Below are 13,792 nucleotides of genomic sequence, written 5' to 3'. Positions count from 1 at the left end.
ATGCTCTAAAAAAAAAAAAAAGAAAAAAAAAAAAAAAAAATTGCCAAGTAAAAGCACAGTGAAACCTTGGACAGTTGTAAGCTTTTGCAATGCAATGGGCAGTGAGAGTCAAATCCCACTTGTGATATAAACCAGCTGTTTATATCATGACATGTTTCCATTTAAATTGAACCTAAGTCAACTGTACTGTATCCAAGGCCATCGCTGTGCCTTTGAATAGCTCTGGTTATAACAGTCGATGCCTCTGCTTCTCTGTTAGGTGAGCTTACCTTGGCTCCTCCATGGAGGACACCTTCACTTGTGCACACAGTGCACATTAGTTCCCACGACCCTTGTCCCTGACATGACACATTTTAGATCTAGCTGGTGCTGTTCCTGGCTCTCCTATTGGTACTGTTCCCAAGCAGATTGCAGACTGCTTAAAAAGAGGGATCATACCTTTCCTGTTCATTTCATGACTGTTAAAAGTAGAGTCACTCTCTCCTGTTCTGGATGCCCAGCAGTCAGGTATTGGAGGCTGCTAGTAGGAAGACAGTCTGTTTTAGCCAGGTCTGCAAAGAAAAGAAATGGCTTAAGGCAACACTTTCTACACATTGCATGCACACACACACAAAAAAAATCTTCTGAGGGTTTTATCTTTCCCCTTTGTGGGTTATTCCTCATCTTCTGTAGCTGCAGCTCTTACTGCTCATTGTTTGGTGAAGGGTCCACCTTCTCTTCTAGAGTGAGGCCACCTCTTTTGGGGGGCTATCTTTACATGGAACCCGTAGAAAGAAACTTGGAGAACTTTGAGCAGGCATTAAGATTCAGGATCATGCTAGGGATGCAGAATGCTCTTGGTCTTGGGATTACCATGTGACATATACATAAAATCAGATGCCCTTCGTAATTGTTAAATCAAAGCTGCTTTTCTACAGAAATGGTGATGTCATAAAGGGTTAGAGCCCTGATCAAGGACTCTGTGCATTCATAGAGTTAATCACAAGCATATCTTTCTTAATGAATAATAGAGAATATGTCTATATAAATCCTATAATCACTTCTGTACTCAACTGTTAGCCTGAGACACTTTATCTATAAAACACATTTGTCTTTAAGTACATAAACCCAGTCTAATTTCCCCTAGCATTTTCCAACCTTTGATTTCAATTCCCAGGCTGTTAGTGTCACAAGACCTCAAACCTCAAAGGCAAACTTTATAGCTGATTCAAAGGCGTTCATCAGCAAGTCTGATCTGCAATCAACAAACCTGAAAGTCAACTTCTGGTTCTGTTCTTCCTTCTAATCCTGGTGACAATGATCACATGGTGTCCCCATCTTGTACATTAAGGAATTTAAAACAATAAGTAGCCAATGTTTTCAAAGGATAATTCTCACTTTTAAAGGAATGAGATGTTTTCAAAAGTTACTTGAGAAAAGTCTGTGTCCTAACCCAAGTCTCTCCTTATTTGAAAATGCTTTCAGAGGTATCTATTCATCCTTTAGGGAAACTTCCTTCACAATTATAAGAGACCTTTCTTTGTCTGCTACTCTTTGGAGAGTGGTTCCTCTCATTTTTCTCTTATCATCGGGATAGCTTCATCTTCATATTCTCTCTCTCTCTCTCTCTCTCTCTGTCTCTCTCTCTCTCTCTCTCTCTCTAAATGGCAGTGGATATACAGAGCATATGCTAGCAAACTGAGTGGTAGGCATGGCATCGGTCTGCCCTTTATGGCCCTCCAACTGTGGCAGATGGACAGAATAGATGGACAGACATCACTGGCTACTCTGTAGCTGAACCATAAAGAATGAAATCCCAATTCTCTAAATTTATAGCAGACTCAACTTTCTAATATGGCAGTGATGGGATTTTACCATTGTAAAAAGAATCAGGAAAACAGTTCAGTATTAGTGGCCCTACTCTCTTGATGATTGAGATGTTATAGAAAGAAGATAACTTGTATACTAGATCCACATTTAATTCTATGAATGTATGAGTAACCAGCCACTGAAGACACATTTCCAACATGGGTCTGTGCCTGGCATTACATGAATATGCTTAGTAAATTGGTTCATGGATTTATTCTCTTTTTTACTTCTGTGGGTAAAGGATGAACGTTCATAAGACAGGTGACTATTTGAATTTAGATTTTGTCAACAGACATTTTAAACAAAACCAGAAGACAACGCCTTTAATCTCCATAAAACTTTGGAGCTGGTTTGTGAGTTAAGAGTAGAGGCAGAGCTATGAATATTCTATGTCAGTACTGGGCCTGCCTTTTGCCTGTTCCCAGACCACTGCTCAGCTCCTGAGATAACTACCAAATTCTGTGTGTCAAACCACCATCTCTCTCTGAAACAGCTATCACCACACCGCTAGTGTGTCTGTGTGCCCTATGCTACACAGTTTATCCATTCATCCTCGAGACCACCGTCTGAAGAAGAAGCAGGGAGGACTGGGGAATATTGCATCTCTGCTGACCATGTGTTTAACCCTCAAGTGTCTGAACAAATGGTTCTTCAAGCTCAGCTCATCTTTGTAAAGGCCATGATGAGGACAGTGGTTTGTCCTGGGCATGATGTGAAGAAGCCGTGTGCTTCGGGAATTGCTTGTAGCATTATTTTGGCTTAAGATTTAGTAGCTTAGGATGAACACATCAGATGTGATCATGAAGATGCTCTGAGGACCATACTTATCCATTTCACAATACCGTATTGACCTGCAGAAGGCACGGTGTACATAAAATGAGTAACTACCACTCACGTTTGTCTTGAATTTGGCTAAATACAGTACTATACACTTTACCTACATGGTGTCATTTAATCCCTAAATAAGTCTACATGGTGAACTATTTTTCACTTAAAAAATTATATATGATGGGGCCAGTAAGATGACTCAGAAGGCAAAGGAATTTGCTACACAACCCTTGCAACCTGAGTTCAACCCCCCAAATCCAAGCAAATATGGACAGAGGAAACTAACTCCACAAAGATGTCCTCTGACCTCCTCAGATGCACCATGACATGTGTTGCCCCACACACACATATGTCTTTCTCTCTCTCTCCCTCCCTTCCTCTCCCTTTCCTTCTCCCTCTTTCTCTCCCTCTCTCTCTTCCTCTCTCTTTTCCTCTCCCTTTCCTTCTCCCTCTCTCTCTTCCTCTTCTTTCCCTCTTCCTGCCCCTCTTTCCCCGTCACTCCCTTTCCCTCTCTCCCTCCCTCCACTCTCTCTCACACACTATCATTACATTAGTAATAATAATGAGTAAATATTTTAAATAATTATATAAACTAAATATGAACAAAGAACAATCATTTGAAAATGTTCTCATGAAACCCCTTATTTTGTACTCTAAAAAACATACGAAGAAGGAAGGAAGCTGACAGAGTGGTCATTAGGATGACTGACTCTTTCTCTCTCTTTGTCTCTCTGTCTCTCTGTCTCTCTCATTCTCTCTCTCTCTCTCTCTCTCTCTCTCTCTCTTTCTCTCTCTCTCTCTCCTCATACCATTCAGAAAGATCAATAGAATCTCTGACATGTCATTTTCCTCCCATTAGTCAACTAAATTCCATGTTGCTGGATTTTATGAGTGCATAAAACCGCTAGATCCTAAAATAAAACATAAGGCATCCGCTCCACTCCCACAGTCCTGCAGTTCAAGGGGAAAGACATAAGTATGCAGTCAACACTAGTACAAGCTCAAGGATAATCCTGAACTGAATGTAGTGGCACATCAGAGAGAAGTGGATGAGTCATGCTGACTCTGGATGAGGAAGCCTTCTCGGAATAGGTGATGTTTTGTTGATAACTAAGGACAAGTAATATTTACACTTCCAGACTAAGAAGAAGGGGTTCCAAAGAAAAAGGAAACACAAACAGAGGCATGGAAGCCTATGATACATCCGTGGCATAGCATCGCTGTAGACAGAGATGCTACTTGAAAAGGCATTAGTGACAGAGAGGTAAAGGGGATGAGAGCGATTATAATTATACAATCTGCATCTCTTTCAGGTGCATGGTTGGCTATGTGAACGCCAGCTTGTCTGTGTTCCGAATTTCTGACTTTGAAAACCGGTCTGAGCCAGAGTCTGATGGCAGTGAGTTCTCAGGAACTCCTTTGAAGTACTGCAGGTGAGTGTGAACCTTACCGTGCTAAGTTCAAGTGCTAAGCTCAAGTGGCTCTAGCATGGAAAGGTTTTGCTGACAAAACCTCTGGCTAAGTCTGTTTAAAGCAGTAGTTCTCATAATCAAAATATATGGTATGAAAAAGATATGTTTCCAGTAAAAGAAAAAATACCCAGTGTTTGAGCACAAAATATATTAAAAATTTTGGTTAGGTATATATGCATGATTGATGTACAAAGAAGGTTCTGGCAAACCAATGGTGAATATAATTTATATTGCCTGCCCCCAAAACACATGCTTCAGAGAGAATAAAGGTAATTAAAAACGTTATGGAACATGTTAGAAAAGCAATATAGATTATATCTCATTTGCTTAATTTTTAATAAAAATTAGATAACACAAAAATAAAGCAGTGTTTCTCAGTCCTGAGGGTATTAAACATCACCTGTTGATGGTTTCATTTTGATTAGGGCTTTTGTTTTTTGAGAATGTCATCCAATATAATTTGATCACATTCATTCCCTCCCCTATTCACCCCCATTTCTCCCCTCACTCAATTTTGTGTCCTTTTTTAAAATTTTTAGCTCAGCAAGTCCAATGTATACTGCCCATATGCTCTTGGATATGTGGCATTCCACTGGAGCATGGTGGACCATATTCCAATAGAGCCACACATCCTTAAAGAAAACTGACTGTCCTTCCAGCAGATGGCCATTGCCAATTGCTTCTTACTCAAGAGTTGGACTTCATACTTACTTTCCCTGTCCACGCTGGTATTTTATCTGGCTTGAGCTTCCATAGGTCTGTCACCGTCACTGTGAATTCACATGTACAATTGCCTTACTCTATCCTGAAAATATGTTTCTTTAGAGTTATTCACTGTCTCTGATCTTCAGAGTCTTCTCACCCTGGTCCACAGTGATCCCTGAACTTTGGAAGGAGGGGAATAATATGAATATTTATTTAAGATGGAACATTCTGCAGTATTTATTCTCTTAACCATCACTAATTGTCAGTCTCTGTGTTAATCACCATCGACTGCAAGATGACAAAAAATGAGAACTTCTTTTATTGGGGCTCAGAAATGTACCAAGCTATAGGTATCAGCTTAGTAGTACCCCCATTTAGTCCACATGGTAGTAGGTTCTTCCTGGAGACTACTATCTATGTAGCCACATGTTCTTGGACATATAACAGACCCAGTATGAGTTTCACCTTGTGTAGCAAGCCTTAATTCCAGTCAGAAAGTGGTTAGTTACTTGTGTGACATTATAACATTATTGTACCAGTGGGCATGTCTTACCAGGTCAGATATTGTAGCTCAAAGAGTTCACTGCTGCTTAAGAATGGTAATCAGTTCACTCTTCCAGCAGTGTGCATAGCACCTCTCAACACTGTTGAGATGAAGTCAATACAAGCTTGATGAATCCATGTTCAATGACTCAAGTATTTGGTGTCCTTAGCAATAGGGTCTTACTGTAAAGTTCCCGGAGGATAACAGCCTGTAATATTTGAGGATCGATGGGACCTCACTTGGTGACAGCTGCAAAATGGGTAACTCATGCCTGGAACTCATTTTTATTGGTTAAATGATATGTATTATTTGAATTTAAAAGCCATTTAGTAGACTGGGAATGTCAGACAGGTGTTAAAGTACTTGACTTACATGAATGAAACTCTGGGTTCAGTCTCCGGCAACACAAAAAAATAGATATGGTGACACACACCTGGAATGCCAGCACTCTGAAGGTAGAGGCAGGAAAGTCAGACGTTCACGTCATCTTTGGTTACACCATGAGTTCAAGGCCCACCTATCTGAAAAAAAATAGATTAAAAAAGGTTTAGTTCTAAAACCTTTTTGTTATTTAAAACTAAAGTATATTTTTGGCTGTGAGCCTAGCCTTTAATGGCTGAGCCAAGTAGGGGTGGGGGTTGGGGGGCAGGGATTGTGTGAGGGGGAGACCAGGAGGGGAGCAGTGATTGGGATGTAAAATGAATAAATAAATAAATGGGAAAATAAAAATAAAGTATAGAACACTTTTCAGCTTTTGCCTCCTGTTTCATAAGTCTAGCTGTCCTACATAATGAAATGAAAGTACCTTTCACAATGACTAACACAAATGGGATTGGTATCTTCACTCATTTAGATTGTGATCATTTTGCTCAATGTTTTTAATTTTTTCTGAAATAATTATTTTCATGTATCTTTAAGGCCTTCAATTGCAATAGAAATGCATACACATATGTGTAAAATACATATATACATATATGTATGTGTGTACATATATGCATATATATACACATATATACATATATATACATACACACACACACATATACATATATACATTCATCATAGAAAAGCCAGTGTTATAATTCTTTGTTAGTTATACGTCAGGTGATGCACCTGAGTTGACTCTCAGCCTGAGAATATCTGAACATGCTGTTAAGTTTTTAAAACACCTTCTCAAGTGAATCCGTGACCTGGAAAAAAGAATAGTTTCCTAAGGGCAATGCTAAGCGGATCAGGAGCCAAGAGTAGGCAAGAGTACAACGACCAATGTCTATCCAAAGAGGATCTGCTGAACGGAGTAGAATTGGGCTTTGTTTCCAAGGTTTCCCCTGGGCTGGAAGCTGAAAAAAAGTAGAGAATTGGCAAGCCTATGAGTAATTCTAAACATATGCTACACAAAACAACTATAATATAACCACACTATATAACTGTACAGTAGTGAAAATAAACAAGTGACAGGCAACATAACAGAAAATAAGAAAACAAGCTTCAGAAGACTGTATGTGATGTCATAGACTTTGCGGGTTGGAGAGATAGGTCATTGGCAAAGAAGACATACTGCACTCAGAGAGGACCGGGAACCCCATCTCTAATGTATCTGCCACCCTCTATGGACTTTGTGGGCTCATGAATTCACACATATATATTCACACAGTTAAAAACAAAATCAAAAAGAAATCTTTCTTAAAGGTATAATACCCTTACATAAAGCTCAAACGCAAATAAAAGTAAATAGCATCACATCCTCACAAATGTATAAGCTGATCCGAAGAAGGGGCAAAGCCGAACTTCTTACAAACCCTGTCCCCCAAATTATAACTTTTATTCAGACAATGGAATTCTGTGCTTCTCTAAAAAAGACGTGTTCAAACAACCAATGCATCCCTATCGTTCTAAATGCATGAAAACTTTATGACACTGGGGACCCTTTTCAATAGTGATGTTAATGACAGTGACAGCAGCAGTGAGTTGTACTTGTGTCGATCAAAGTTTCCAGGATGATGCCTGACCTCATATAGGTGTTCAACAAACACATGCACAGCTCAATATCAGTTCAAATGTTAGAGGCTGAGGAGGAGGTGGAAAGGTCTCATTAACGGCAAGCAACAGAAATCCATGTAAATTGGCATGCACAAAGAGAAATTTGTAGTTTAAGGCAGTTGGCAGCATCAAGAAGCCACATGAAGTTTCCTTTCAAATACAGTGCAAAGAATTGGGCAGAGTCAGCAGAAATAGTCTCTGTTCCACATTGCTTTTTTTTTTTTCCTGTAGCGTGTTGTCTCCCTCTCTCTCTCCATCTCTCCCTCCCTCCCTCTCTGCTACCCCAACTAATTTGTGGTCGCCGCTAGCATTTTTGTGGACTTAGTGATAATTCATTTGAAAATAATTCTAACAAGCATCCTGGTGATGGATCTTAAGAATCTGTTGAGTTGAGGTTGAGTGAGAGGTAATTCCTACCCAACCACCATGGATGATTACCGAAAGAAGAAGAGATATTATTTTACCAAAAGAAAAAAAAATGCTAGACAAAGTAACAGCTGTCTAGCTTAGAGAAAGGTTCTTTTTCCTTCAACATTTGTTTAACATGTGTATAAAGACTTCATGGTGAGAATGGAAGAGAATTGAGGACCTGAAGAACAGGGTTGGGATACAACCTTCTCGTGTGTTTGTAGATATCGGGACTACCGGGACCCTCCTCATTCGTTGGCACCCTATGGCTACACACTGCAGTTCTGGCATGTCCTTGCAGCTCGGCTGGCTTTTATCATTGTGTTTGAGGTGAGTTTTCTCAAAAAGTTCCTTTATTTACTTTGGCATAATGAAGTCACTTGGGGTAACAAGTAAAAACATGACAGAGACTTCCAGCGCCAGTATCAACTTTACAAAGTAGCATGGCCATATAATGTAGCCTCACTTTCATCTTTTCCTTAATTAGAATGTTCAAGTTTTCCAGGAAATGTTTCAAAGCCTCTTAGTAACAAAGCAGGAGTCATAGGCAGGCCCTACATTTAATATTCTAGGCCCGTGATTCATAATCTTTAAGAGGAATGCTGTTTTCCCATCCCTGCTTCCAAAGGTGCTGAGATATTGTTTGTGATGTCCTTTCTTCTCCAAGATGGTGCAGGTGCTCCCAAACGGTTTGGAAGACATTGAACTTGATGCTCCATCTGTTGCCTCTGTGTACATCACCATGGCATTACCTAAGCACTGGTTACTGGAGAGTCAAAGAGACCCAGGAAGCACAGTCTTTCTGGCAATTACTTGTATTATGTTTCAGTAAAAATATATCAGCTATTTTCTTTGTGGCTTTTAGGAGATTTTGAATTGCTATAATTCCATTTATAAAGTCAATTCCATCTCTTGTCACATATATTGGACAAGATTCTCTTGTCACATATATTGCCAGATTCGTGCAAACCAGAGATACCTCTTTTTGAACTGGAAGTGTCTTAAAACTTTGAGACAACTTTATCATCACTTTGCCCCCGTCACTCCAGACAGCCAAAGGAAGATGATATTAAGCTCTTATGCCCTGAAAATATACTAATTGGTGGCTAAGTCCTTCTTTTTAGACATCTTTACTACACTTGTCTCTTTATGTGTGTGTGCACATGTATACCAGTGCCAGTGTAAATGTGTGGCCTTCAGGGGGCGGCTTCTTGCTGCAGTCAGTTCTTTCCTTCCACCTTCTGGGGGATGGAGTTCAGTTTGCCAGGCTTGGTGGTTAGGATCTTTCACTCAGTGAGCCATCCCCAGTCCCTCTTTAAAGACGAAACGTTTCCCATGTGTGGTAGTGCAGGCCTTTAATCCTAACACTCATGAGGCAGAGACAGGGAGATCTCTGAGTTCTAGGTCAGCTCTGTCAACAGATTTCTGAATCCATGAGACCCTGTCTATAAATAAATAAGAAACAGATGTGCTTAACCTAACCTGATCTTCCATTTTTTTTTCAAACTAGATAAGAAAGGGCACTCTTGAGTTGGCTCAGTGGGTAAAGAGTTGCTGGCAAATAAAAGAGCATGTATTTAGATGCTCAGCTCCAATGTAAAAACGAGGTGAGCTGGGATGTGCCTGTAATGGCAGCCCAAGGAGAAGTGAAGACAGGTGGGTTCCAGGAGCTCCCTGACCAGCCACTCTGGCCCAAACAGTAAGCTCCAGTCTCAATGAGAGACCTGTCAATCAAATCTAAGATGAAATATGATGGAGGAAGACTCCCAACATGCAGAGACCTCTGCATACATACACACTAACAAGCACATCTGCAAGCACATCTGTGGACACACGGACATGCACATGCACACACACACATGTGCGCACACACGCATGCATGCACACCATACATTAAAAAAAAAATAAGGGTAGCATTAAACTACTAAGTGGCTTTCAGTTTAGAATTTTCAATATCCTTCCTGTATATTGTTATTAACTATTTAAAGCACTAAAAGAATACAGAAACACCTCTTGGAAGAATTTTGTGCAGGCTGTGTGCCACTGAGTTTGTTCTAGATAAATGGAGAATCTTTATTACTGTTCTTCATCATGGCTTTATTGTGATTAAAGTAGTTGAGAATTATAAAGACTCTTAGTCACGCTCTCATCTGGTAATTAATTCACCAGTCATCAGGACATAGACAAAAATTACTTTGACTCTAGAGTTCCAGCCGCTCACATTTCAGGTAAGGTGTGTGTGGCGCTTTCCCAAAGAAAGAACCTGTCTTCCGGAAATGACCATCTCCCCAGGCCCACAGTTGACTCTCACTGGGTTCTGCAAAGCACTTAACACTCTACACAGAATCTTCAAACTAATTCTAATTGTCATAGCGTGACGGGTTTGAGCATAGTTAAGTGACCTATGTTCAGGTCGGCTCCAAAGCAATGAAAACTGCTGGGCCAGGATTTGCTCTGGGTTTCTGTCTTCTGCTCTTCTTTGCTTTGAGCATCTCTCCTTAGCTGTCCCTCAGCCCTTGCCCTTCTCTCTAGAAGGTGTCAGCAAACCAAGTTCAGTTCTCATCTACCCTTCGCCCTTTCAGTGCACGCCTCCCCCAGCCTCTTCCCACTTCCTCCACTTCCCCCACATCCCAGGTCCCAACCCCTCCTTCTGATTCCACTGTGTTTCTCTGTTGTGTTTTTAGCACCTCGTGTTTTGTATAAAGCACCTCATTTCCTATCTGATACCAGACCTCCCAAAAGATCTAAGGGACCGGATGAGGAGAGAGAAGTACTTGATCCAGGAGATGATGTATGAAGCTGAGCTGGAGCGCCTCCAGAAAGAACGGAAGGAGAGGAAGAAGAATGGAAAAGCACATCACAATGAGTGGCCATGATAAGGTTGGTGCCCATTGTACCCAAGGAGAAGCCATACCCAGGTCAGGTGCAGAGCAGCTACTTCAAATACCCAGAAATTGAGTAGAAAGTGTTTGCTAACAAGGATCAAAATAAGCGACTTAGATGCTTCCAAAACCAGATAATCGTTGCAATTCAATCCTTCCTCCCACCTGGCCAGGCTGCCTTCTTCTTCCCTGCCAGATTCTGGCAGGGTCTTTATAATTTGGGTCAGATAAGATACACTTCCTTCTTCCTTCTGCTCCAGCCAGGCTGTCTTCCTTCTATCCCCAGCACAAATACCCCCTTCCTTCTGGTCGAAGTCTGAATCTCCCCTCCCCCATGGCTGACATCCTTCTATCACACACTCACATTTTTTCCAGCTGTCTTTTTGTATCACACCACACCTTCTGAGAAGGTTTCTCAGACCTCTCAGCCCATTCAGATTTAACACCTAAAACGCCTCTCTGGTCCCTACCATCACCATCAGCAATGTGCTAAGAGATAAATATCAATTTGTATTGTTCCACCAGTGGTCCTCAAAAGCTATCCATCAGGCTTTCTCAACACAGTAGTAAGTTCACTGGAGGAAGTCGCTATGGATTGAAATTCTAATTCTTCCAACTAGTTAGTGTGAGGCTTGTGGAACCTCATAAGTGTACATTCGATGAATAAAAGTCAGAGTAAAGCTGAATACGTTGCATGGAAACTCAACAGAGCTGCCACACATCCTGTCAAAAAGCTCTGGAACTTTCTATCAAGTCGGTGACTGGCTGTATGACGTCAACCAGGTCACCCAACTTCTCAGAGGCTACATTTCCTCTGTGATGAATTGTTTAGATGAACTCTCTGCTCTCATACTCCATGAGACTAATATTATGGCAGGAGTGGGTCCTTTGGCCTTTTGTGTTCCTTAACATTTTCTTTGTTATTTGAGCAAAAAAAACTTTTAGGCATTTTATTTTTCCTTCAAGTTTTGTCTCCAAAGGAAAAATGAGATACAGGGAAAAATAATTCCCTGTTGGCTAATTGTAACAATATCTGCAGAGATGCATATTGTTGATGGTAAAGTTGCATCAGCCTGGCTGTGTGTTGACAGCCAGGCAGGTTATTATGACTTTGACAAGAGGCTGAACATGGAGGAAATAAGATAGAACTAAATCCTGCAGGAATCAACACCTGAACTCCCGCTCCATATTCAGATGCAGATCAGACTTAGGCTCCATAAGAAACGAAATAATTCTGCCATTTCCAATGACTACTCTCTGGCTGTGCCTATGGGAAAATTCCTGAACTTGTGTAGGCCTACCTGTTGAGCTGAGCTAACAAGCAGCTCAAATGATGAAGTGCCTGTGCTCCAGCACATGTCTTACCGTTAAGCACCATGGTATAGCCAGCTGTGTTCTGTATCTGCCTTTCACAGTCTTTCTGTGTGTGGTCTGGCACATGGACTTGGTTTCTCTGTGTGGAAAAGTAAAGAAGGGGAAACAATGCAGGGGATGAGGCATCCTGGTTTTCACTTTCTGGGAGTCTAGTGTACGTTCCATGCTCCCAGCCCCTAACTCGTTCTGATCACCTCACTGATCCTATATCACCATGGAGAATTGCTCCCTGAAAGTTCAGTGGCCATAGACCAAGGCACGGGTGCATGCTATTGTCCTTAGAGGCTGGGCTGGGCTGCAAGACAAGTGACTCATCTTAGAAGAGGCTTCTGCCTTCGCCACTACATGCTACTTTCTGCCTGCCTCTCATTTATATTGGAAAGCATGATTTTTGTCTGTCTTTATTCCCACAAGAGCCCGCAGAATTCATAATACTTTAAATTGTCTCTCTGACTAGCCTGTCATAAAAACAGACATAATGGTTTTTTCCTTCCTTTACTTCTTTTGGGGTTCCAAACTCTTTGAATGCCTTTGACACATATGGTAAGTTCTCGAGCTGTGGTGCACTATGGTGTAGCGGTGGCTAAGCGTGTACAACCCTGCTGTGTTTTCTTTTTCCAGGTGACAGTTGATTTCCAGGCGAAAGACCTGAATTTTGTTTACTTCTTCTGGCAGTGCAAAAGCACATTCAAGTGAATGACTCGCAGCGCACGCACGCGCAGTGCATGCTGCAGACACCGCCGCACAGCCGCAGACAGGACGGCAGCGAGGAGACAGCTGACTGAGGTGGAGTCCCGCTGTCGTGAAATCACTCTGCAGTCCAGCACACAATTGCTATCTATCCATAGACCATTCTTGACCGAGCAAGCATGCACGTTATGGGCAGTTACATTCTCAAGTTTTTAAAACCAAGGGGAGACTTGTATACTGGGCCTGTTTTTTTAGCCTGTTTGCTACCTTTTTTGCATTCTATCCCATGTGAATTTTACAGACACTGGGCTTAAAAGGGTATTTGGACACCTGGACACATTCCTAGAATGTCATCCTGTCCTGTTCTACATCACCAAATGACACAGAGAAGACCGTTTACAACGTTTTCTTTCTTTCTTTTTAAGTTCAGACCTTTCTGAAGAGATTATTCTATATGACGTATCTATAGCTATGCGTATGGCCATAGATGTATTTCTGTGTGTACATATGTATAGACATGTATTCCTACATGTGTACATACAAATGCAGAGGTATATAAAGTACATAGGAATTCCTTACTTGTAAATAGCCAAAACAACCAGTACTGACACGAATGATGAATTTTCACATTTAAACAGTCACCAACATGAAGCCATGTTTAATTGCTTGTATAATGTGATAAAATAGAGTTTAAAATAAATTTATGCACATGGAATATTTTCAGCTGGCTCTTCTGAACTTCAGGTGTATTTTTCTCCTGGAATAAAAGAGATAACACAGTGCGATTTTTAATGCAAGCTCTCTCACTCCTACGATGTTACTGGCAAATTCTCTCTCCCTAAGTGTGCTTTTCCTCCCTGCTCATTTCTTTCCATTTACCCCCCATCGTGTCTTCTTGGGGCATACAGCAAATTCCTTAAAAATCAATAGGAAGAGTTTGAAAATACTACTGGCACATGTAGGGGGAACAGGAAATTTAATCATCAATACTTAGAATGCTT

General features: G+C 41.0%; 1 protein-coding gene across 5 annotated transcripts in view; it reads left to right on the top strand.

The window, feature by feature from the left end:
• The window catches only part of Ano4 (anoctamin 4), a 367,952-nt gene extending 354,379 nt beyond the window's left edge, over positions 1-13,573 (top strand). For 4 of the 5 annotated variants that reach the window (XM_076919933.1, XM_076919932.1, XM_076919931.1 and 1 more), the window contains 4 exons: positions 3,990-4,109; positions 8,070-8,175; positions 10,530-10,725; positions 12,723-12,863. In XM_076919933.1, the coding sequence (XP_076776048.1) occupies positions 3,990-4,109; positions 8,070-8,175; positions 10,530-10,721 (418 nt within the window). In that variant the 3' untranslated portion in view covers positions 10,722-10,725; positions 12,723-12,863. Of the gene's footprint in view, positions 1-3,989; positions 4,110-8,069; positions 8,176-10,529; positions 10,726-12,722 lie in introns of all 5 variants that reach the window. The other variant, XM_076919930.1, reaches the window with a different exon arrangement.
• Positions 13,574-13,792: the final 219 nt, after the last annotated feature.

The sequence above is a fragment of the Arvicanthis niloticus genome, chromosome 22 (assembly GCF_011762505.2).
Source record: "Arvicanthis niloticus isolate mArvNil1 chromosome 22, mArvNil1.pat.X, whole genome shotgun sequence".
NCBI lineage: Eukaryota > Metazoa > Chordata > Mammalia > Rodentia > Muridae > Arvicanthis > Arvicanthis niloticus.
Note: the sequence above shows the minus strand (reverse complement) of the source record. Positions and strands in the feature narration are given on the sequence as shown.